The following is a 21,094-nucleotide window of genomic DNA, read 5'->3' as shown; positions in this document are numbered from 1 at the left end:
CGTTGGGACTTAATCCTGATCTACCCACCTCATTTTTGAATTACTGTTTTTATTTAGTTTTCAGGAGTTCAGCACATACGGAATTGCCTAGGTCTGAAAGCAATCACTTGGCTCACGAGTATGTTTTGAAATAGCATAGATGTTATGTATATCTACAGGACAACTATCCAGGTTCTTTTTTGTATTAATAGGGGAAATGATGTTGGAAATTACCAAGCAAATGTGAGCAAGGTTTGTTTCTGTTTTCTTAAATATCAGCAAATGCCATTCCTCTAGTTTTCATAAGCAGCAGGCTAGAAAATGGACAGACCTGCTGAACGTAAGTCCATGGCATAAATGGTGGTGAGGATCCCATGAGGTAAAGTCTGAGGTTAGAATAAATTTGAGATGAGAAATCAAAATATTACTTAGACCAAAGAAGGGCTAAATTTGAGGTAAAATTTAGTTCAGTGTTTTTAAAATGTTGTTACTTCCAAGTGAAGATGTTGGAGAAAAGTAGCCCAAATCTGATCCTGCCGAATAACTGGTATCTGCAGCCATGTCTTTGAGTAGGTGTCTCTGATCTAAACCATTGCCTTCCAGAATAGGATTTAAAAAATGAATCCTCCTTAATAACTCTGCTGTAGCTATTGTACAGGTGAAATGTATTTAATTAAGAGGAGCAGTAATGCTGCTTCCTGCCTCTCTCTGTTTGGCTGATATGAACGTTCAAGTTATTAAATCAAATATTTGGCAGGGGATTTACTGTTTGGATATTTAATTATTTTCCTCTCGAGCTGCTTTTAGCCATATTAAAACACAGCGGTTAATTTTCTTTTAATGTGTAGTGTGCAAGTCTTAAAGTCAATCCTCTAAAAGACAAGACCATAACTGAACTTCTGCTCTGTTCTGCTTCTTCGTACCCCACTGAATACCCCCACGTGGTTTCTTCCCACCTTCAGGCGACCCTAATATTGCGTGAGTGGAGATGCAGCTAAGTGACAGGCGACAGCAGTATCAGAGGAAGTGCAGAGATAAGACCTCTGAGGCCCACGAACGGAAGCCAACACCCTGTAGTTGCTGAGAGAAAGCTGAAGTGGCCCAAACTTGAGCAGAACTGGCAATGATTACAGTAAAAATGGAGCAGACTCACAGCGTGGTTAGAGTACTGACTGTGTTTCCTAGTTGTGGTTTCCAAAGTCAGGTCTAGAGCCAAACCTAGAACCACGTTCTAGAGCCACCACTAGAATCGTCCCAGAAATGGCTTCTTGGGCTGCCTCTAGAGCTGCCCTGGAGCCACCCCCAGGGTTGCTCTGAGGCCGACTTCAGCATCACAGAATGGCTGAGGTTGGAAGGACCTCTGGAAATCACCTAGTCCAACCCCCCTGCTCAAGCAGGTTAACCTACAGCATGTGGCCCAGGAAGCTATCCAGACAGCTTTTGAGTATCTCCAAGGATGGAGACTTCACAACCTCTCTGGGCAACCTGGTCCGCTGCTTAGTCACCCTCCCAGTAAAGAAGTTTCCTTATACTCAGACAGAACTTCCTGTGTTTCAGTTCGTGCCTGTTGCCTCTCGTCCCGTCACTGGTCACCCCTGAAAAGAGTCTGGCCCCATCCTCTTTACACCCTTCCTTCAGATGGCTGTGCACAGTGATAAGATCCCCCCTCAGTCATCTCTTCTCCAGAGGGACCCAGAGGTCCAGTTTTTGATGCGTACCCTCGTGGTCTGTCCATGTCTTAGTAACACGTAACATGTAGAGCGTGCTTGCATCCACCCTGTGAAGTACTCATCTGGATCAGTTGGTGGTTGACCGTGGGGTCAGGTTTCTTTGTGAGCTAGATGGGCCCTCTCCAGTTACAGCAATCCTCCTTCCTCCCTCCGGGGTCCCGATGGACTAAGTGTTGTATTCCCTGGTCCTCCAGCCGCGTGAAGCCAAGCAAAGTTGTGTTGACCGTTAGAAGGAACAAAGTGAAAAAGGTCTTTCAGGTTTGTCCACAGGTTTTTCTTGAAATCTTTAGGCCCATTCCTCACCCTCTTTGGTGTTTATGCCCTCCCTGTTCTTACTGAAGATAACATTGGAGCTCGACCTAGCTAATTCTTCCATTTGTTCCTCTAGTCCTCATCTTCAGCGCTCTTCCCTGAATTCTCTCTTAAAGAGTGTGATCATTAAATCACTTTCCATAGGAGTTTGGAAAGAAATCAATGTTTCTCTCCATGTGTTGTGTGACATCTGGTCAGGAAATACTGGTCTTTAAAAGAGCCGCGTAATGCAGTTTAGCTGATCACCAGGGTGTCTTATCATTGCTGGTTTCTAAAATGGCATTCAGGATCAAGCAGGAGAGGGAAGTAAGGGTAATAGAGAGGGAAAGAAGTAACAGTCCTTCTGGTGCCTTTACAATAAAGCTAATCAACATCAAGGTGCTAACTGCTGTTGCCTGCACCACGGTCCGTGCAATTCCAGTGGGCTGGAATGCTGTCAGCTTAAAATAAAATCAGGGCATGTTTGATCACATTGAAAGCAAAGCGGCAGTACTTCAAAACAGTTGTCAATGCAGTTCTCCTGCCTAAGCTGCTTCAGCTATTGTGGCTTTGCGAACCAAATGGAGAGGGGCTGTGAAAGTGCTAAAGCCCACAGGAACCAGTGATCTTGCATCAGGACTGAATTAGTCTAGAAGAGCATACTCTGAATTGGCAGGCTGGGCAGCGGCTGCCTGCTCTCCGCACGATGCTGTCGCCAATTATACACGCTGCCGAAAGCTGCTCACTTCAGTCGTCCCCCGACGTGCTCTTGCACCAGAGCAAAGTCCATGTCAGCCTCGTCCCTGAACTTTCCACCTAGCGAGCCTGGGAATGAAAAACCGTGCGGTGACTGATGTCAGCAAGGGCCTTGTGCTTGCTTCCTGCCTTACCGCGGTGGTAGGAGCATGTGTCACGCTGCTGGAGGGGAGCTGGCTTGCAGAAGGCTGATGCAGGGTGCTCTAGAAAACCATCCTGTTGGGCCACCGACGGGTCTAGAAGGATGTGCAGCACAGCTGATGCATCACTGGAGCAGTGCAAGTATGGTTAAGCTTGCAAACAGTATGGTACAAACACAAATTACAAAGGGCTTAGTTTAAAAAGGTGGAGGGATGGCTGAGTTGCTCAAAACATGCAGTCTGTCTGTGGATCTCCTGTTTGGTAATAGATGCCAAAGTCTTTCATACTGGTGCCTCCCTGGATCTAGAACAGGGCTCCACACAAGGGCTTATTTCTGGGCCAGACCCAGTTTCGTTGCCTGTCCTGCGAATCGGTGCCTTTGGCCACCCCCTCCGGACAGGTATTTATCATGCGCAGGTGTGTGACTGCTCAGGAGCTTCTCTGGGCTCTTCACTCCCCTTCGTGCCCAGTGGCTTTAAGCAGTGCACTGGGATGGCTGGTTATCCACCAGTGTGAAATGGCTGCCTGTCCTCACTTAAACCTGCTCCTTGCGTTTGGGATCCTGTGTTGGAAGAGGTGCCATGGATCTGAATCATTTGGAAGCGAACTGGTTTCTGCACTGCCTGATGATCTTTCCAGTTCAGGGCTCAGAAATGCGATAGGGGATGTGGCAAAGCATGTATTTCCTCTGATCCTGCTATTCTTATCTTTTTGCACAAGGGCACATTTTTAACCCGTTCGTCTCCAACGCGAACCTCAGGCTCCCCAGGCTGCGGTGTGAACTGCACGCTGTGAAAAGTGGCTGTAAATACATGGCCCAAGGAAACGTAGTGTGTGGAAGTTAACCAACGTGATGAAGAGCAAGCTGAGCGTGTGAAGCGTGGTCTCTTTGTGCCGCTGATGTTGGTTTTCTTTGCTTTTCCCCTCATCCCAGGATGAAGAGGAGGAGATCAAACAAGAAATTAACATGCTGAAGAAATATTCTCATCACCGAAATATCGCTACATATTATGGTGCTTTTATTAAAAAGAACCCACCGGGAATGGATGATCAGCTCTGGGTAAATTACTTTCTTTTCTTTAAAGTCAGTGGGCTTTGACATAAACAGTTTCTCTGTGTTGTGCTCTCGCCACCACCTGTATTACAAAAAGCCTTATTTTGTGTGTGTCCTTTTGGCTTTGAAAAGGCTGTTCCTGCACTGAAAAATGCTTCTCCATTTAGCCATAAAAAGTTGCAGACTGATGATAGAAAACAGTTTTGTTCTGGATGATCATTAACAGCGTCTTTGTTATAACAGTCATTTGAAAATTGTTCTATCCTATGAAAATAAACAAATGCATCAAAAACAGCTGAAAGAAAAAGGGAGCTTTGATAGGAAGATGGAGGCTTAAAGGCTGGTTGGGGGTGATTCTGGGCGCTCATGTTTCCTGCCAACTTTTGGCCTTAATTATTGTTTCATGGGGACAATGCAGAAAAATGAAGAGGAGGGGGCTGAGAAAGGGCAGCAGAACGGACCGTAGCTGTTCAGCCGTTTCAGAGAGCATCACCTGGTACTGAGGAAGGGGGGAAAGCTGCTTTGCCTCCCGGTAAATCCTTGCCTACTTCATCCTCCTGTTTCCCTTTATCCATAGAGGACAGTGGCTTCTCAGTTATTTATTCAGCATTCCCAGACCTCGGAGGATGGGGTTTAAATCTGCCTCTATTCCGGGGAGAGCCAGAGCAGGAGCGTCGGCGAGCCCGCTGCCTCCGGCGGCCGGGCTGGGGAGGGCCCTGAGCAGCCGCTGCAGGTCGGTGCTCCAGGCACTGCCTTGCTCCTTATCATAAGGGATATGAAAAATTAATTAAAGTTACTGTGCTGTGTTCTGAGGTCAGCTGTGCTGAGCGGTATCTATGGAGCAACAGCCTGCAGCTCATGGGAGCATCTGACCAGTGATTTGAGATACTGCTTTTATTATGTCAGTGTTGAAGGGAAGGCTCAGGCAGCTTACATTCAGGCTATAAATAATGCAAAGTTATCTTGTATCTATAGTTATCTATAGTGGAGGTTTAGTATGCTAGATGTATTTGGGCAGAAGAAGATGGTGCCAACCTTTTCTCAGGTGTGCTCCGTGCTATGTGCGTTTTCCATTAAGTTCTGGGAAGGCAGCAGTGTCCTCGCCCTTTTTAAGGAGCAGCCATAAGAACAAAGCTTATCTTGGCTGCTGAAGTTTTGCCGTGTCTGAACGAGATTGTTAGGGCCTGATTTTTCAGGAATAACAAATATCCACAGTTCAGCTGGAAGGCCCCAGAGAAGAGATGAAGCCTATGCTGTTTCATCCTCTGTGTGCCACAACCTTTCCCTGCCTCCAAGTATATGTATATACATAAAAATATATGGAAAAAAACAGAGAGCTGTGAATTAGTGTCAGCTTCCAAAAATTTTTTTCATCCTTTTTAACAACAGTTCCCTGACCTGTACTGCTATATCTCCACAGAGAGCCTGTAGAATGTCCTTTTATTTAGTTTTCACATAATCCAGGCTGTATTTTAGCAGCTCCACAAGGTTTCCAGTGAAATTGCTTCGGTTGTTTGCCACTGCGCCGACATGCCGGCACGTCAGCGGGCTGTGAGAGCTGGAGGGAATTACGGGGGACGTTGCTCCATGTCACCTGTGGCAGAAACGGCGCCGGTGGGGCTCTGCATGCATCGTTTTGTTATCAAAGATTTTCTATTGTGCAGAATTATTGGGAAGACCTGGGGACTTGGGCTCCACAGGCTTCTGTTATTTGGGGGTTTTTTTTGGTGGGAACTTTTGAAAAAAACATGTCCTTTGCAGCAGGCCTGGAATTCAGCGAGGAGAAAGCTGTCAAGCTGAGAAATGTCTTTTCATCCCGTGAAATTCCATTTGGCTTTAGCTGTTTTATAAGCTGTTTAAAAAAAAAAAAAATCCCCTGTGCTGCTGGAGTGCCTGGAGGGAAAAACAAAAAACAAAAAAACCCCAAACCCCGCCGACAGCGTGCCAGACCCATGACTACGCACAGAAGCACTTGGAGGAGCTGGGCTCAGCCCGGAGCGCACCGCTGGGTTGGGATCTGTCCAGAGCACGGGCTTACGGGGCAAATACGGCAAATAACCTTGAAATAAAACGATTTGGCCATCCAGAGCAGTCCAGACTTCCAGAAAGAAAAGCTCAGTAGAAAACTCTCCCTGGGTTAGGAGAGCCTTAAACTGAGATCTCCATCATCGCGTGCTGCATCGCTTCAGGTGGCTGAAGGCAGAAGCTGAAGGTGTGATTGCTCTCCAAGGGCCGCCCGGCTGTGCGGAGGGAACAAGTCTTGGGTTCCCGGCTGTCCTACTTGTCTTCGGGCTCCCCGTGACTGCCTGCGAGAGAGGCAGACTAGATGGTCTGAATTTCCTTTTGGACCACCTAACTCTCATCTCAATTTTGGGGCCTTTCTTATGGTCAAACGAAGAAAGCTGTTGCAAAAGCCGCTTTCCTTCCAGGTGACAGTGCTGGTGCAGGAGATACTAAAGTCTCTGCTCAGTGCCGGGGCTGGTCGCGGTACCCAAAGGAAACCTCCGCGGCAGTGGGGAAGAGGTGTGCTGGTATCACCGTGTTATATAGCTGTTTTTCCAGGATCTGATTGAATTAGAGCTCGTGCGAACTCTATCAGTCGTGCCGCACAGATAAAGGCCTGTTTATTTTTCATCGGCCCTTTGTTGGAATAAAACGGTTTCTGATAATGCCCAAGTAATTCTTTTTATCGACATTCAGAAGGCTGATATGGAAATAAAAAACAGAGAGCTCTTTCAATGGAGATTAAGATCGCTCGGAGACACGGGAAGCTTCTGACATGAAGTATTGTCGTGGCTTGTGCCGCGGTGATGAACAGGTCTGTCGGTGCGGCCGCTCTCCGTTCAGCGGCAGCCGCTGGCTGTGAAAGACGAGCTTATTAAACAAGGGAATTTTCCTGCATTTGGAGAGCCAGGCAGAGCATATTTTAGAAGACACATCACAGCAAATGGAGATGCGTATCGCAGATCCGGTGCATGAATAAGGAGGAAGTGAAAGTCGGGAGGGACAACCTTTACGGAAGGCAGCAGAACTGGAAGAGCCCGATCTCTGTTTGGGATGAAGTGCCGCTTTCCGGGGCTGCACTGGCCCTGGTGTTGGGCAGTGGGGACCGGGGGCCGCAGAGGAGCCGGAGCACCTGACATTGCAGGCTCTGCGCTACGCGGCCTCTCCTCTCTGCCCTGCCTCCCTCCGCGTGCGTGAGCAGCTCCTTCGCAGGACGATTACCTGGAGGAGCTGGGGCAGAAGAGGCTCCGGAGGGAGGACTGGGCGGACGGAGGGTGTGAGCTGCGCTGGCTCGGAGGGAAGGGGGACAGGGGCCGAAGGACAGGCCAAATCCAGGTGCAGAGGTGGCCTCACCATGGCCCTGCCGGAGCTATGGGGCACGGGTGTGATCTTGTGTCAGGGTGGGATTGCGCAGGGGCTGGAGGGGGGGAATGTTTTGAGCTTTTTTGTTTGCTTTTTGGTGGTGGGGGAGTTGGGACATTCGTACCAAAGCTTGAACATGATGGGGAAGGCAATGCGTTCCCGTAGGATCCCTCCCTGAGCGCATAGCTCTTCCAGGCCGGATTGCAGGACTGCGACTGGGAGCTGCAGGGTCTCCATTGCCGTATGTTAACATACCATATACACCCGCGGGGTGATACAGGTGCCGCTTTGCTGGGTGTTTGTCCTCTGCCCTTGCTGCCTGTAGCGTATCGAAGTGATTAACCGAGGAGATCTGCCGTGCATGTGCAATGGTATCGGATTTTGCTGCTGCGTGTAGGATTGGATTTACGCAGCGTTCGGCCGAAGCCGCGGGCGGGTGACAGCCGAGGGCAGAGCGCCGGCGCCGGTCCCCAGGGCCGAGAGGTACTTGTCTTCCAGGCTGGAGATGGATTGCTTCCATGGCAACCCCAACAAAGAGTTGGGAGGTAGATGTATAATGAAGGGGAAAAAATGACTAACAGGCAGGCTTCAAAATACCTGTGCTCGGCAAGTGTCCCCAGGGTCCCTGCGGGCTGCCCGCCGGGGACGCAGCCGGGGACAGGGCCGGCGGTGGCTCAGCCTCCTGGCACGTCCTCTGCAGGCGGAGGAGCTCCTTGGGAGGAGCAAACTCAGGTGATTTGGGGAAGGATGCTAAATCAACTCCAACTGCAGCCAGGGTTGGGGAGAGGGATAATCTTGGTCCGAAGTGCGGGACCTGAGAGGAAAGGGGAAGGTCTTGGCGGGGTACTGTTCAAAGCGGTGGTGAGAACACTCGTTTTTCAGATTTTGAACCGCAGACACCTGTTTTAATCACTGCAGTTGTGGTAGACACCCACAGCAAGTCCTGCGGTGGTGGAATCACACCAGGTTCTGCAGAGCAAAAACGGGATCAGCGAGGCTGAAAGTGGCTATTAAAATGGGACCAGTGTATGCAAAGCCGTTGAATCCATTGGGTTTGCACCTGAGCAGCTCGGAGCAGGGTTGATCTTAATCTGCTCATAGGAACTGGAGAATATTTTTGGACGGTTGATGATACCTTGTGTCACAGAAATTAAATCATTAAACATTTGACAGGAGACGGTTTTCAGTTGAGCTGTAATTCTTATTAGTTCCTTCAAGATCCCTGGTCCATCAGCGTGACCCGAGACGTGGAAGGGGACTATACGGGAAAGCTTGATGAGGGTCCATCACAAGCAGGCTGGAGGAGAACAGGGCTTCTCCTTCGGACTCGGACCGAGAGGGTAGGGCTTTTAGAAGAAAGACTTTCTGCTGCTTTGTGGCTATGTAAGCTGAAGCTGTTTAATTTTCATTCCTGTTCAAAGCTATTTCAGTGGGAGCCCTGTGTGTACTGCAGACTTCAGGCTCTCAGTCTCATTTCTCTCCTGTTCCTAAGCCCAAAGCTTCCTGCCTGCTCGGGACTCAGGCTGGAGCTACCTTCGGGCTCCCTGAGTGCTACGGATTGCTTGCCTGGGCTCGAGCTGTAAGGAGGTGCCAGCAGAATGCAGCCAGGCAAATTATTTATTTATGAAAATCTGCAAGAGCCATTTGTATGGCAGGCCGCTGCCTTCAAAGAAAGGAGACCAGAACCGCGGCGGCCTCTGTTTCCGTGCCGGGCTGCAGCCGGAGAGGGGTGTTGCAGCGGCGGTGGTGCCTGCGCCAGGCAGGCTGCAGAACCGGAGCGCTGCAGGTAACGCGCTTCCCCTGCAGCCTGCTTCAGCGGTAGCGTTTGCACAAGCAATTACAACCCGTGCTTCTCTTCTCAGTTCAGCGTGCATAACAGGGATGTTTGTTTCTACAGAATATTTTAATCAGCGCTTGATACAAAATCTATCGTTCTCTCGGTTTCTGAACCAGGCCCTGATTTTGCAGCTGAACCACGTGATGGCTTCTGCATTTCTAATGCTCCGTCACTGGCTCCAGGTGTAGTTTCAGTACCAGGAGCTGCGCTGAGTGACAGCAGGAGGAAGAGAGCCAGGCTGGGGGTGAGGTGGGAGGCTCGTACGCCCTGGGTTTAAGAAACTGAATTGCATTTCTTATGGTTTTTGCGAGTAGCCTGTGCAGGTGTCTGTCCATCCCCTTTGCCGGGTGCCATCGCTCTCCGGCCGGCCGCTTTTGCTGCGGTGTGGTGGGATGACACATTTCCACGTAGACAGGGTCGGTCCTGCCTGTTTTCGTGGTTGGTCCTGGCTGGTTTTGCATTACTCTGGCTGCTTTCGTCACCGGGTCACCTGTTGCTGCTAGAGCTGTTGCACCCATACCTGGCGGCTTCTCAGGGCACCGCAGCCATCCCTCCAGGCTGGCTGTTGTGTGTTTAAAGGTGACGTCTCTGGACGTGGGCCAGGCCACAGCAGGGCGGTCAAGGTGGGAGCCCCTGCGAGGGGCCTGGAGGAGAATGGGCCAGGATGTGGCAGGGAGGACACGTTTCCCATAGCATTCAGCCTGTGGGAGTTTGGGGATCGTTTTCAGTGACTTAAAAAAAGAGAAGTTGAATAAATAGTTCTTGGGGTGGGGAACAGGAAGAAGGAAGGATTTGGCTTGCAGGGTTAAGGGTTTGGGTGAGCCAGGGGAGCCCCTCTGGAGCGCGTGGGGTGGATTGCCATTACCAGGAGGGTGGTTTTCGCACTGGAGATGCGCTTGTTCGAGCTCTTCAAGGTAACGTACAGTGGGAACGGGATCACAGGTCTGTGTGGCCATTCCCAAACTAAGGAAGGTCATGGTTGAGTTGAAAGTGGTGAAGGCTCCTTAAAGGGTTCCTGAGAAGGCAGGGCAGAGACTCACAGCCGCTGCTTGGGAATTTGCCTTGCTTATGAAGTTTGTGTCACTGATATGAAGAGCTAAGTAAATGAACTGTATTTAAAAATGCTTCCTCAATAAATAGCCTTGCAAATTAACTTTCAGAAGATGAGCTTACCTTTATCCCATCTTGATGATAATTTTAATTAAGGTTAATAAAAATTCAATCTTCATTTCAAGTTTATTGTCTTACCCCACCATAGCATCTTCCTTTAATAAATTAGGTGACAATACAAGCATTTGCCGGACAAAGTACTCTCCTAGAGATGTAAGACTGATAGGAAAGTACAACTGAGTCATTTGAAACTTTTCCTAAATGTATTAAGCTCTGTCCTAAGATTGGTTGAAAGTTCTGCTCCTTTTTTTCTACTGGAAGGCTGTTCTGAAACCTCCATTGGTTTCCAAATGAAATATATCCATAGGATGTTTATACCCTTTGATATTGTGCCAATATCTACTTTGTTGCTTAAATACTTCTTCTCCCTCTCTGGTGCTCGCTTGTCCGTGCTATTTATAGTATGCAGTCGTATCCCCTAGCCAGCCGTCCTTTGGCCGGTTGAACAGGCCTGCAAGTCCTCTGAGAAGACTATCAGTTATCTTTTCCCCGATCATCCTGCTGGTCCTCTCTCGTCCTTGCTCCGCTGTCTTTCCTGGACTCAGCTGCCCAGCGTAACGCATCATGTCTTAGGCGAGGTCTGACCTCGTTTCACGCTGTACCTCCTTACTGGTCTTCAGTGTTTTCTCTCTTTGGAGCCTACACTGTGTGAGTCGTAGCGGGGCTCCCGCAATGTCCTGCTGCTGAGGGTCGGAGGAGGCTCCAGAGCCATCAGGGGCGACGGGTGCGGTAGGTGCCGGCACATGCTGCAGCTTTGCTCCTCGGTGCCGGGGCGGAGGAGCTGGCAGGAGCGCGGAGCGGCTGCCCGGGCAGCAGAGCCCTCCACGCCGGCCCGCGGCACCGCAGCCGAGCCTGGCTTCAGCAGACGGGCAGGGCCGGTGCGCGCGGCAGCCAGCACGCGGGGGTGAGAGCCATGCCATCGCTTCGTTATTGACTGCGATCCATCACCCTGCATTTCCCGACGGGTGAAAGAAGGAGAATGCCATTGAAATGCAAGTGCTGTGGTACGGAGGTCTGCAAAGCGCTTGCCGACGGGGGAGACCTGAGAACGTGAGACACCGATACAACAAACCCAGCCGTGGGCCTTCCCGGAGCCCATCAAAAACACCCCGGGTACACCACCCAAAGCACTGACGTGGTATAAGCGCCTTCTGTCACTTCAGATTTCTCCAAAAGAAAGAAAAATAAAAAGGCAATGGGTTAACGTTGTGCCAGCAGGCCCTTTGCTGCCTCTGTCCTCTGCAGCCAGCACTAATGTCAGTGCCTCGCGTCTGGCTGCTGCCGTGGGAGGGTGCTGGAGCGGCCACAGCTGATCCGGACCCTCCCTGTGCCGCTGCCTGGCCGGGATGCAGCGAGCTGCGGTGTTCAGTGATCACAGAGCCGCAGTCAAAGGTCGAAAGAAAGTTTCTGGCAGCCAGCTCTGTGCTCAGCACAACCTGTACAGCCAACATCACTGAAAAATACCTCATTAAAAAAGCTACATTTGCTGTAGTTTGTGAATTTCAAAAAGAAACTCTGGCAATTGTGAGTTTTGCTGGAGAAATAATTGTGTGTTTTATTCCTTTTAGTTAGCAGTAGTTGCTTGGTTCCTTTTCACTTCAATAGAAAACTTCTGGAAATGGTATTTTTTCAAGTCAGGTGTCTTTTAGCCTTCCATTATGGACTGGGATTTGCTGGCAGCCTCGTTATCTTTCTGTTGCTCTTTCTCTTAGAGAATTCATGGCAAAGTGTAATGGAAATGCCTTAGCGTTAGCAGCATGTGCGCACTGCTAAGCCCCCCTGGACCCTGCCCAACTGGACCTTGAAGCTGCTGGTACTGCCAAAGATCTGCTGGTACTGGATATTTTCCTATAGATGTTATGGGATAGCGCAGCTCTTAAAAAGCGAAGCTGGAAACACTCCCCCTGGGATTCTTTTTCTCTTTCCCTCTATCCCCCCCTTTTTTTTTTTTTTATTACTCTCCAGGAGATTTCACAATTACGGATTTCAGATACATCAGCCGGTGGCTGCATTATTCACTTCCCGGGGCAAAATGAACCTTTCGTCTGCGATAATCAGGGACAGCGTCTAGGGCTGAGAGAATCGGCAGCACCGTAAAGCCAGTCTGGAAGAGTAATGGATGCACTGGGTACTTCTAATGATGTTTGCTCCATCTTCTTTTAAGCATCGTGATGGTAATATGTGGTATAATCTGCCCTTTTTCTTCCATAGCTCTTCAGCTCGTAAGAGCGCAGACAGGTACCGTGTGCGTGCGCCTGTCTGACTGCTGCGGGAGAGGACAGACGTGCGGCAGTTCTTAACCAAATCCTTGCCTTTTTTCCCAGCCACAAAGCTCTGCGTCCTCCATAGCCTAGCAAGAGCCTCTGGATGCATTTCCGTGGGTCGGGGACTGAGGAGTGCTGCAGGGAGTGTCTTTGGGGTTGGAAAGCATTTGTTGGGTAGTTCTGCTCTCCAAGGATTTCCTTACAGCGCTTGCTGCAGCGGTATCCCAAATATTTATTTCACCAAGCACATGTGCAGATACTGATATCCCCCATGTGTCAATCAGCGAAAGGGAAGAAAGACAGGGAAAGCTACTCTGAAACCAATTGCTCCATTATTCCCCATTTGGGGAGTAACTAGTAACCCGTTATTTTCTACTTATGCCCAATCCCATTGCCAGTCTCCCGTGCTAGGATGGGAAAGCTGCAGACGCTGCCGCAGCGTTCATTCCCTGTGCACGGAGATGACTTTGGCCAGTCACACAGTTATTTCTTGGAGTCAGGTTCATGACGTAGCAGGGACACGCAAAGAATTTTTCAGCTGTCACTTTAGGAAGATGAGAGAAACTGAATATCAGAACTAAAGATAGGGCCATGGTCAAAGTGCTCTTTCAGCCAGCTAAGATATATTCTGCTCAAGTATTTTATTTAAACTAAAGGCTTATAGCAGTATTCAGTCTGCATTTTATGATTGTTTAAAAACAGTGGTCTTTTTAATCACTCTGAGCAATTTGGTTGGGACTAACCTTTTTGCTCTCCTCTTCCTTATCCTCTTGGCCCTTGCTTTTAATAAAGTCGTGTCATTTGCTAGGAAAAATACCATGGAAGCTTCACATGATAAGAAACTTTAAAATTGTACATTTAAGAACCTGGCAAGGTGGGACTTGTAAAGAAAAGGAACATCTTTTATCAGACAAACTGGTCTAATTGGAAAGTGCGGTTTCACTTTTGGGAGAAAAGCATCTCTCTGGGTCTTCGAGCAGGTTTGTTGTACGTGCTGGAGCCCACTGATGTCTCCCTGGATGCGGTGGGAATCGGTGATGTTCCTGGGAGGCAAACTCATATCCTGTGCTATTTTTGTATGTTTTATTTCACAGTTGCTCAGTGACAATATTCAGTTTGAGTTTGGGTTAGATCCTTGTATTTTTATATTTACTATTATGAAACTTTGTAAGTGGTACAAACGGTGGTGCCCAGTCTAATTTGAAACAGCCCAAGCAATAGGACTCCAGCCGTCTCCTCGAGAGGTTGCAGCTACTCGACAAGCTTCGCCTCAAGACATGTTTTCATTCTGAAAAAGCAGTCGAAGACAAAGATCTCCTAGTAGAAAAATTTGAAAAATCAAGCTAGTTTTTAAGATTGTGGGCAGAAGCTTCCTCATATCTGTAATGTTGCCTTCACGTTTACAGGACTGAAGAATTTCTATGCAAGAAAGAGTTCCGCTTGCATTGGTATTGATACTAAAGATTGATAATAGAGAATTACAATGTAGAGTATGTAACGGTAGGATCTGAGATTTCTGATTTCCTCCTCTGCTTTTCAGTACTAAACTGGTTCCTGTTTCTTGTTCTGGTTCATTTGGAGAGCAACAGGCCTTTCAAGCCTTCCAGCATCTTACTGATTTATTTTTTAATAAAAATTATGTGGATTAAAAGTTGATAGATTCAAAATGATGTAGTGACTGCTTTGTGTAGCACTGTCACGGTGCCATAGCAACATTGCCAGCTTCAGGGTCCTACCGTGGGTTATGGCAGCCCCGAGGATGCTTTCAGTTTAATTGCAGTAATGGCACTTTTGTTTCCTTTGCCAGCTGGTGATGGAGTTTTGTGGCGCTGGCTCCGTCACCGACCTGATCAAGAACACAAAAGGGAACACTTTGAAGGAGGAGTGGATCGCCTACATCTGCAGAGAGATTTTACGGGTATGCATCCAGAGTGAGCTAAATGTCCTGCATCGCCTGGCTGGTGGGCTTGATACCCAGAGAACATGTGAAGCCTCTGAGATGGCCCCTGCGGCTTCATGGCTGCTGCGCTGCCATGGACTAGAGCTGCTTTGGTGCCTGTGGGCATCATTGATTCATGTGCTTGTATGATGCAGAATAGATAAGCACTGTTTAATGCCCTTTAGCTCCATTAGTTCCCTGACTTTTAACACCCTTTTTCCTTCAACAAAAATATAATTTCCTTTAATATTAATCGGGCAAGGATTTATGCACATTAGAATTAAGCTTTCAATTAACAGAAAGGTGAGAGCTAATAAGTCTGTGGAAATAATCTTTGTGATGAAAAAATCCCCCATGTTTTCTCAAATCCACATGTCTCTGGCTTTAATGAGGATGCTGCAGCTTTTATACCCCAAGATAAAGCTTTGACTGGAACGGCCTAAAATGGGCTGGGCCAGAGTTTCACATGCTGGCACCTTCAGCAAAGGCTTGCTCGCGTTTTTTGCAAATGAGGTCAGGTTACGTGGTCGTAATGGTTCCCCCGACATACAAATCTGTCGCTCCATGAACATCAGTTGCACAGACGTTTCAGCATGAGGAAACCACACTTACACAGGCTCTTTTTAAACATATGAACCCTCTGAGCCTCTCTCTTAAAGTCATCCTGGTCAGTGAGTCAGAAGGTGACCGCGGAGCCGCGTCCCGTGCCACTGTCCCCTGTGGCTGCCCCTCGGGGCCTCTGTACTGTTTCAGGAGTTGGGGAACCTGTTGTAATTTTGAAACAGTATGCTTGATCCTGCACTGCTGCCGGATTTGTTGAAATTCAGTGAAATTTTCGCTTTAACTTCAGTACACAAAGGGTCAAAGGGCGTCTGACTGGGTCTAATATGGGTGAAAAGGAGTGCGGCAGGGCTCCTACGCACAGCTTGTTCCGTCGTGTTGCCCCAAAGGAACGCGCGTGACATGATTAATAACTATCAGCAGTGATACCAAAAATGATTTTCTTCCTAAAATATGAATGTTTAATGTGAAATGTAAACCTAATGCAAAATTAGTTTTTGAAGTAATCTATATTTTAAGTAATCTGTTTTACTAAGCTGGCAATATAGGTGGATGTTTCTTTGAACCTAAAATAATAAATGAATGAAATAAAAATGTAGGCTGCAAGAAGAAATTAATGAGCTAATAAAAAAGCACAACAGAAAAGCTAGTTTACCTTTAGCCTCCGAGATAGGATTTTAATTTGAGTGATATCTCTATTAGGGATATGTGCAAGTGATAATACTTGTACTTGCATGGTAGCTTTTTCAATACAAGCTTGTTAATGTATTGGAGCCCCATTTATTGGACCAATATGAAAAGAGAATTGGTTTTTCAGTTTCTGGATGATGGAATCACAGAAAGGAGACAAAAGCATTCTATTATTTCTGTTGCACAAATGGCTCCCTGAAGGCAAAAATGCCCATGGAGAAAAAAAATGTCTAGAGAGGCTGAGGAATTTGGGTTAATATGGGTTCCTGCTGAAACTGAAAGGTTGGTCTTAATCCCTGTAGAATTGACAGTTGTTTTCTCTCGCTGCAGAGAGCACCCACTGCTGCACGCGTAGCCGGTAAGTGGGTGTTTCACTTGCCGGGTATGTCCTCCCAGCGTGTAACGTAGGACAGTATTTTGAACACATGATAAACAAAAGTGTTCTCAAGTGCTTAACTCCAACTGTGAATCTTTCATTTCTGGAGCATAATTGGTTGAGGAGGAATGTCAGAAAATAACATGCTTTGAACTTGGATTCCTCTAACCTTTCTCTGAATTCTCTAGGGTTTGAGTCATCTACACCAGCACAAAGTAATTCATCGAGACATCAAGGGACAGAATGTATTGCTGACGGAAAACGCAGAAGTTAAACTAGGTAAGAGTGGGTTAGAGCTCTTGGAAATAGCAAGTAGGCTGGCTGGAGAGAAGAAACAAAATGGATAGAGGCTGTGTAAGTGACTTGGGGAATGGGGATGGATACAAAGAGCTCCTGGGTGTTTTTCTTTGTGCCAGCCTCAATAATACGACCTTGGGTGTCGACGGAGTGTCATGCAATAAACTGTCAGTGATTGATGATCAGGTTCTGCAGGCAAAGATGCACTTGCAGCAGTGTTTTGGACAGATAGTTTGGGTAGCTCTGCTCTCAGATATGGGTTGCAGTCATGACCTTTCTTCATGCCTCAAGTTGAAAATTTAAATATGTGCACCCCTAGATAATAGCAAAGCCTGTTTACCCACAGCTTCATAGTGGTGTCCTGAAGGATCATAATCCCTTCAATTCCGTCTGATACAATCCAGGTTTGTTTCCCAAGCCAACCTGTAGGAGGGAGCTTGATTTGCAAGAACTGCTCTGGTTTTCATATGCAGTACTAATCACTCTTCGGAAGAGCAGTCATCTACAAGAAGATCATATGGAAGACAGCGGATGAGCACAGATGATGTGCTGATATCCTCAGTTGTCCAGCACCTATGTTATTAAAGCTGTCTTCTTGCATTTTAATTTATGCCAGTGATGAAAGATCCCTTTCACTGGTAAAGTGAGGCGGAAGCCTTGTTTTACCATGTCTTTCTCTTTACAGCAGAATAAAAAGCCAGCTTAACAGATGGCACCACCAACTTGTTTGGCTTTGTGCTGGTGAAGATTCCCCTCCAAGGGGAAATTCTCCAGGGCAAATCTCCAACCATTATGTTGTGCACAGTGAACTTAGTGGACCATGGAATATTTTCTCATTGATTTGATTTCATCAGTTTTTGCTTCATTTTGCAGCTCTGTGCTTGACATTTCCCTGTGGGCCTTTGTCTTTAGCCCTCAGTTCCTTAAGTCTTTTGCATTTATGCCGTTTCCCAGAAGAATTTAGGTAGGAAAATGAGGCTTCTACAAATATTTGGCAGGCTTTAATTCAAATGAGAAAACATAGAACAAAGGCTGTTGCTTATTCATGTTTCTAACCCTGTTTCTCATTAGTATGAGGAGCTGTGATTTCTTCTCATTGCCTCCTGGCAAAGAGGAAAAGGCACAAGGTTTCTTACAAAACCTAGAAATCGGATGATCAGATTCATCCTTGATTGACCTCTGTTGGTCTCAGCAGAGATCAAAAAAGAATGTGTCTGGCTCAGAGTTTCTCTCTTGACTATGCAGAGAAGTTGATCTGAATGAATTTAATACAATTTTAATGTTTTACCTTCACCAGAAAACTTTTGCTCAGGTTTGTCTCTGACCTTACGATGTCCTGTTGTTTTTCTGATCCATAGTGGATTTTGGTGTCAGTGCCCAGCTGGACAGAACAGTAGGCAGAAGAAATACCTTCATTGGGACTCCTTACTGGATGGCCCCCGAGGTCATTGCTTGCGATGAAAATCCTGATGCCACTTATGACTTTAAGGTAAGGTTGAGCATACTCATACTCGTTTATACATTAGTACAGATGTGATCCTTGCAAAGTCTAAAACACTCACTAATCTGATAGTCAAAGATTTGAAGCAGCCAAGACACTCAGAGAAAAGGTTTTCCCTATGTGCTAATTAACTTACCTGTGCTTGAAATTAGAGTTGTGATCATAAACATATGAAGAGGGTGCTTGGTATGATTGATCTCTTGTTTTATCTCCCAGTACCATCAACATGAGGCCTCAGGAAGTTAGTATATGCTTGCAGCTTTGCAAAATATGTCAAGAGGCAGTGTGTTCTTCTCTTGCTTTCTGGCAGTTAGATTTTGAGATGTGAATTCAGGTCCATCGTGAATCTTTGTTGTGCTCTTCACGTTTCAAAAGTTACTGTGAAGGAGTCTTTCTCTATGCTGAGAAAGGTGTCAGACTGACGCTTCCTACCTGATACTTTGCTTTTGAGTGCTGAATGTTTAAATACTACAGTCAAACATGCTATATTTGCTCTATTTATTCTGGAGATAAGTCAGGTCAGGTTTAGAAAGGGCAGAATCACATCTTTTGGCCTGCAGGCTGGTATTCACACAGAGATCTGAAGGTCACCACACAATCAGACATTTGGGGGTCTGACCTACTTTTCACACATCTCTGTTGCCTTTTTAAAGTTTATTTTTGGATCAATGGCAGCACGACATTGCTACTGATTCATAATGTGGCACTGAGGCCTGTGCCACGTATCAGGTCACTAGGAGGGTCATGTTTCCCACCTGCCCGTTCAAGCTACGGCGAGGTCTGACGTTTAAAGCAAGGCAAGCTTAATGTATTTTATCTCTGATTCTGCCTTACTGCAAGTTTCTGGACACACATCTGAAGAAGTGTCCGTTGACTGTGGTGCCTTGCTGTTTGAAGTGTCCAGAACTTGAATTTCTAGCTCCGAACCCCCTAAGGGTCCATTCAGCCTTTCCAGAGAGCAGAGCAGGACACTAAAGCATAAGCTTTTCAGGAAGAAGTTGAGACATATATAAAGCTTTTTGTGCTTCTATTTATGCACGTGCTGAGAGGTCACTTTACAAAATAACGTTTAAAAAGGATTTTTGGACCCTTTGGCATGAGGCTAGGCAGCTGATTTTTGGCAGTAGGACATTACAATATAATACTGCAACAACACACCATTGTGGTATGATTTGGGGTGTAATTACAAGTCTCTCAAAGCATTTTTTAAGAGATGAAGGATTTTAAAACAACCAAAAGATGTTTTACTATTTCAGTTATTTAAGTGTATCAGTTAGCTTTTGAACTGATCATTTTCCTGAGAGCAGCTATCCACTGCGAGTTCATCCTTGGGGTTACAGAAATTGTTAATGATAAGGACATGTAGACATAGTTTAATCTGCAATTATTCAATTCCCTTTGATTAACCAATTACAACAGGCATTTCCTTAACTCTGCTGGTTACTCTGTTTTATAGCAGGGCTAAAGCCCACACTGGCTGCTCTCGTCATGTCTCTGCTGACAGCACTCTCACTCTGGCTGTGCAATGCTCTAATTAATCGCAGCGCTCCTTTATTTTGTGCACCGTTGTTAGGCTGCCTTTTATTAGACACATCAGAGCAGTTTTAGCATATCGGTGGGCTCCTTAACCTAATAGCTGGTCTTGCGCTGTGTTGTGTACACAAGCGATACACGTGCAACATGAGCTGAGGAGCTCGGCGAGGGGTAGCAGCTCCATGGGGCAAATTTCACTGCAGTTCACGGTGCAGAGCCGGGCTCGGCTCGGCTGGGACTCCCCCTCCGCAGAGCCGCCTTGTAGGCAGCGATATTTGGAGGCCCGGCTCCCGTGCAACAGGAGCTGCCGGGAACAGAGGCTGCAGCGAGGCTGAGCCGTGCTGGCACCTTCTCCCGCTGCCCTCGCGGTCCCCCGCTTCTCCGCTGCTCAGCCTCCCCTCATCAGCACTGTGACTCGGGAAGTCAGCTGAATTTGTAAAGGTTGTAAAAATAAGTAGTTCGCTTGCATGCGTGATTGTTTTGCCTTGAAATATTTTCTGGCTTGTTGGTACTAGATAGATCCCGTGTTAGTTTTCATGATCCAGATGCACTCTGGAGAGGTTTCTTGCCATCAAGGCAGTCAGCCATGGGAAGGAGAACTTGAAATCCTCCCCTTTAGAGAGGGCGCGCATGTTGTTTTTTCTTCCTTTAAAAAAAAAAAAAGGGCTTATATCTTCATAGGCAACTTTTTACCCTCAGAAATCCCTGAGGTTTTTCTCTTTCCAGAATAAGTAGGGCACTTAATATGCAGTGGACTGATGAACACATGCTGGGATCAGAATCCCTCTGTTGTCCCCAAGGAGCAGCATTCATCGCAGGCTGGACGCTTTGGTCTCTGAAGTTGGCACTGACAATCTTCCCTTGACTGCGGATAAGAAACCGGGCTGATTGCTGCCGACACGCTTAGCACAGGGTTGCGGAGCTCGTGGTGACGTGGGAGCCACTGGACGTAGCCTGTGCCCAGGGTCGCACCCTGCACCTGATGCTCCCGCTTTGAAGCGGGGAAAAAAATGTAAATGACAGTTTTGTTAAAAGGATGCAAATCAGATGCTCTCAGGTTTAGCCAACTGGCTTAAAATAATGAATACAATAGATGAGAATTGTAGGGTAAAAAAAAGAAATCCTCACAGGCTTAATGTATTAGACAAAAAGCCTCTGATCCCACTGTTTTCTTAGCCAGAAAGAGAGGCCTGTGTAATCTATGGAAGGATGCAGTAAATACCTCCTTGCAAAAATAGACCACTTTTGAAAAGAGCAAATAGAAACCCCACATTGTTGAGGTCGTTTGTTGGTTTTTCACCCAGACATTCCTCTGCTTTTCTTTAGAGATAACTTGTCAATAAGCTTAGAATCAAAAGAAAAAAAAAAAAACTTGCTTCTTTTACCCAGTCAGGACAATGCAAATATATTAGCACAGCTTCTTTTTGCTGGGTGGACTGAAAAGCTTTTCTGACTCTGAAAGAAATTTGAATTCCAGATCGGTATAAAATGTGTGCTTCCTGCTGAGTCGTCTGCTTTCTCCAGGAGACCTATGGAGGTGATAATCCTTTCTATATTGCTCTAGTTTAAGATCACTTGGCATCTTGCATATAATACTGGGCACCTTAAT

At 47.0% G+C, this 21,094-nt stretch overlaps 1 protein-coding gene across 4 annotated transcripts in view; it reads left to right on the top strand.

Annotated features, from left to right (window-relative positions):
- TNIK (TRAF2 and NCK interacting kinase) overlaps positions 1-21,094 on the top strand; it is a 197,997-nt gene that overhangs the window by 106,376 nt on the left and 70,527 nt on the right. For all 4 annotated transcript variants that reach the window (XM_026105684.2, XM_026105681.2, XM_064516611.1 and 1 more), the window contains exons 4-7: positions 3,832-3,957; positions 14,396-14,506; positions 16,343-16,433; positions 17,810-17,940. In XM_026105684.2, the coding sequence (XP_025961469.1) occupies positions 3,832-3,957; positions 14,396-14,506; positions 16,343-16,433; positions 17,810-17,940 (459 nt within the window). The remainder of the gene's footprint in view (positions 1-3,831; positions 3,958-14,395; positions 14,507-16,342; positions 16,434-17,809; positions 17,941-21,094) is intronic.

Source organism: Dromaius novaehollandiae, chromosome 9 (assembly GCF_036370855.1).
Source record: "Dromaius novaehollandiae isolate bDroNov1 chromosome 9, bDroNov1.hap1, whole genome shotgun sequence".
NCBI classification, from domain to species: domain Eukaryota; kingdom Metazoa; phylum Chordata; class Aves; order Casuariiformes; family Dromaiidae; genus Dromaius; species Dromaius novaehollandiae.
The sequence above is the reverse complement of the archived record's forward strand: the minus strand, read 5'-3'. Positions and strand labels throughout refer to the sequence as shown.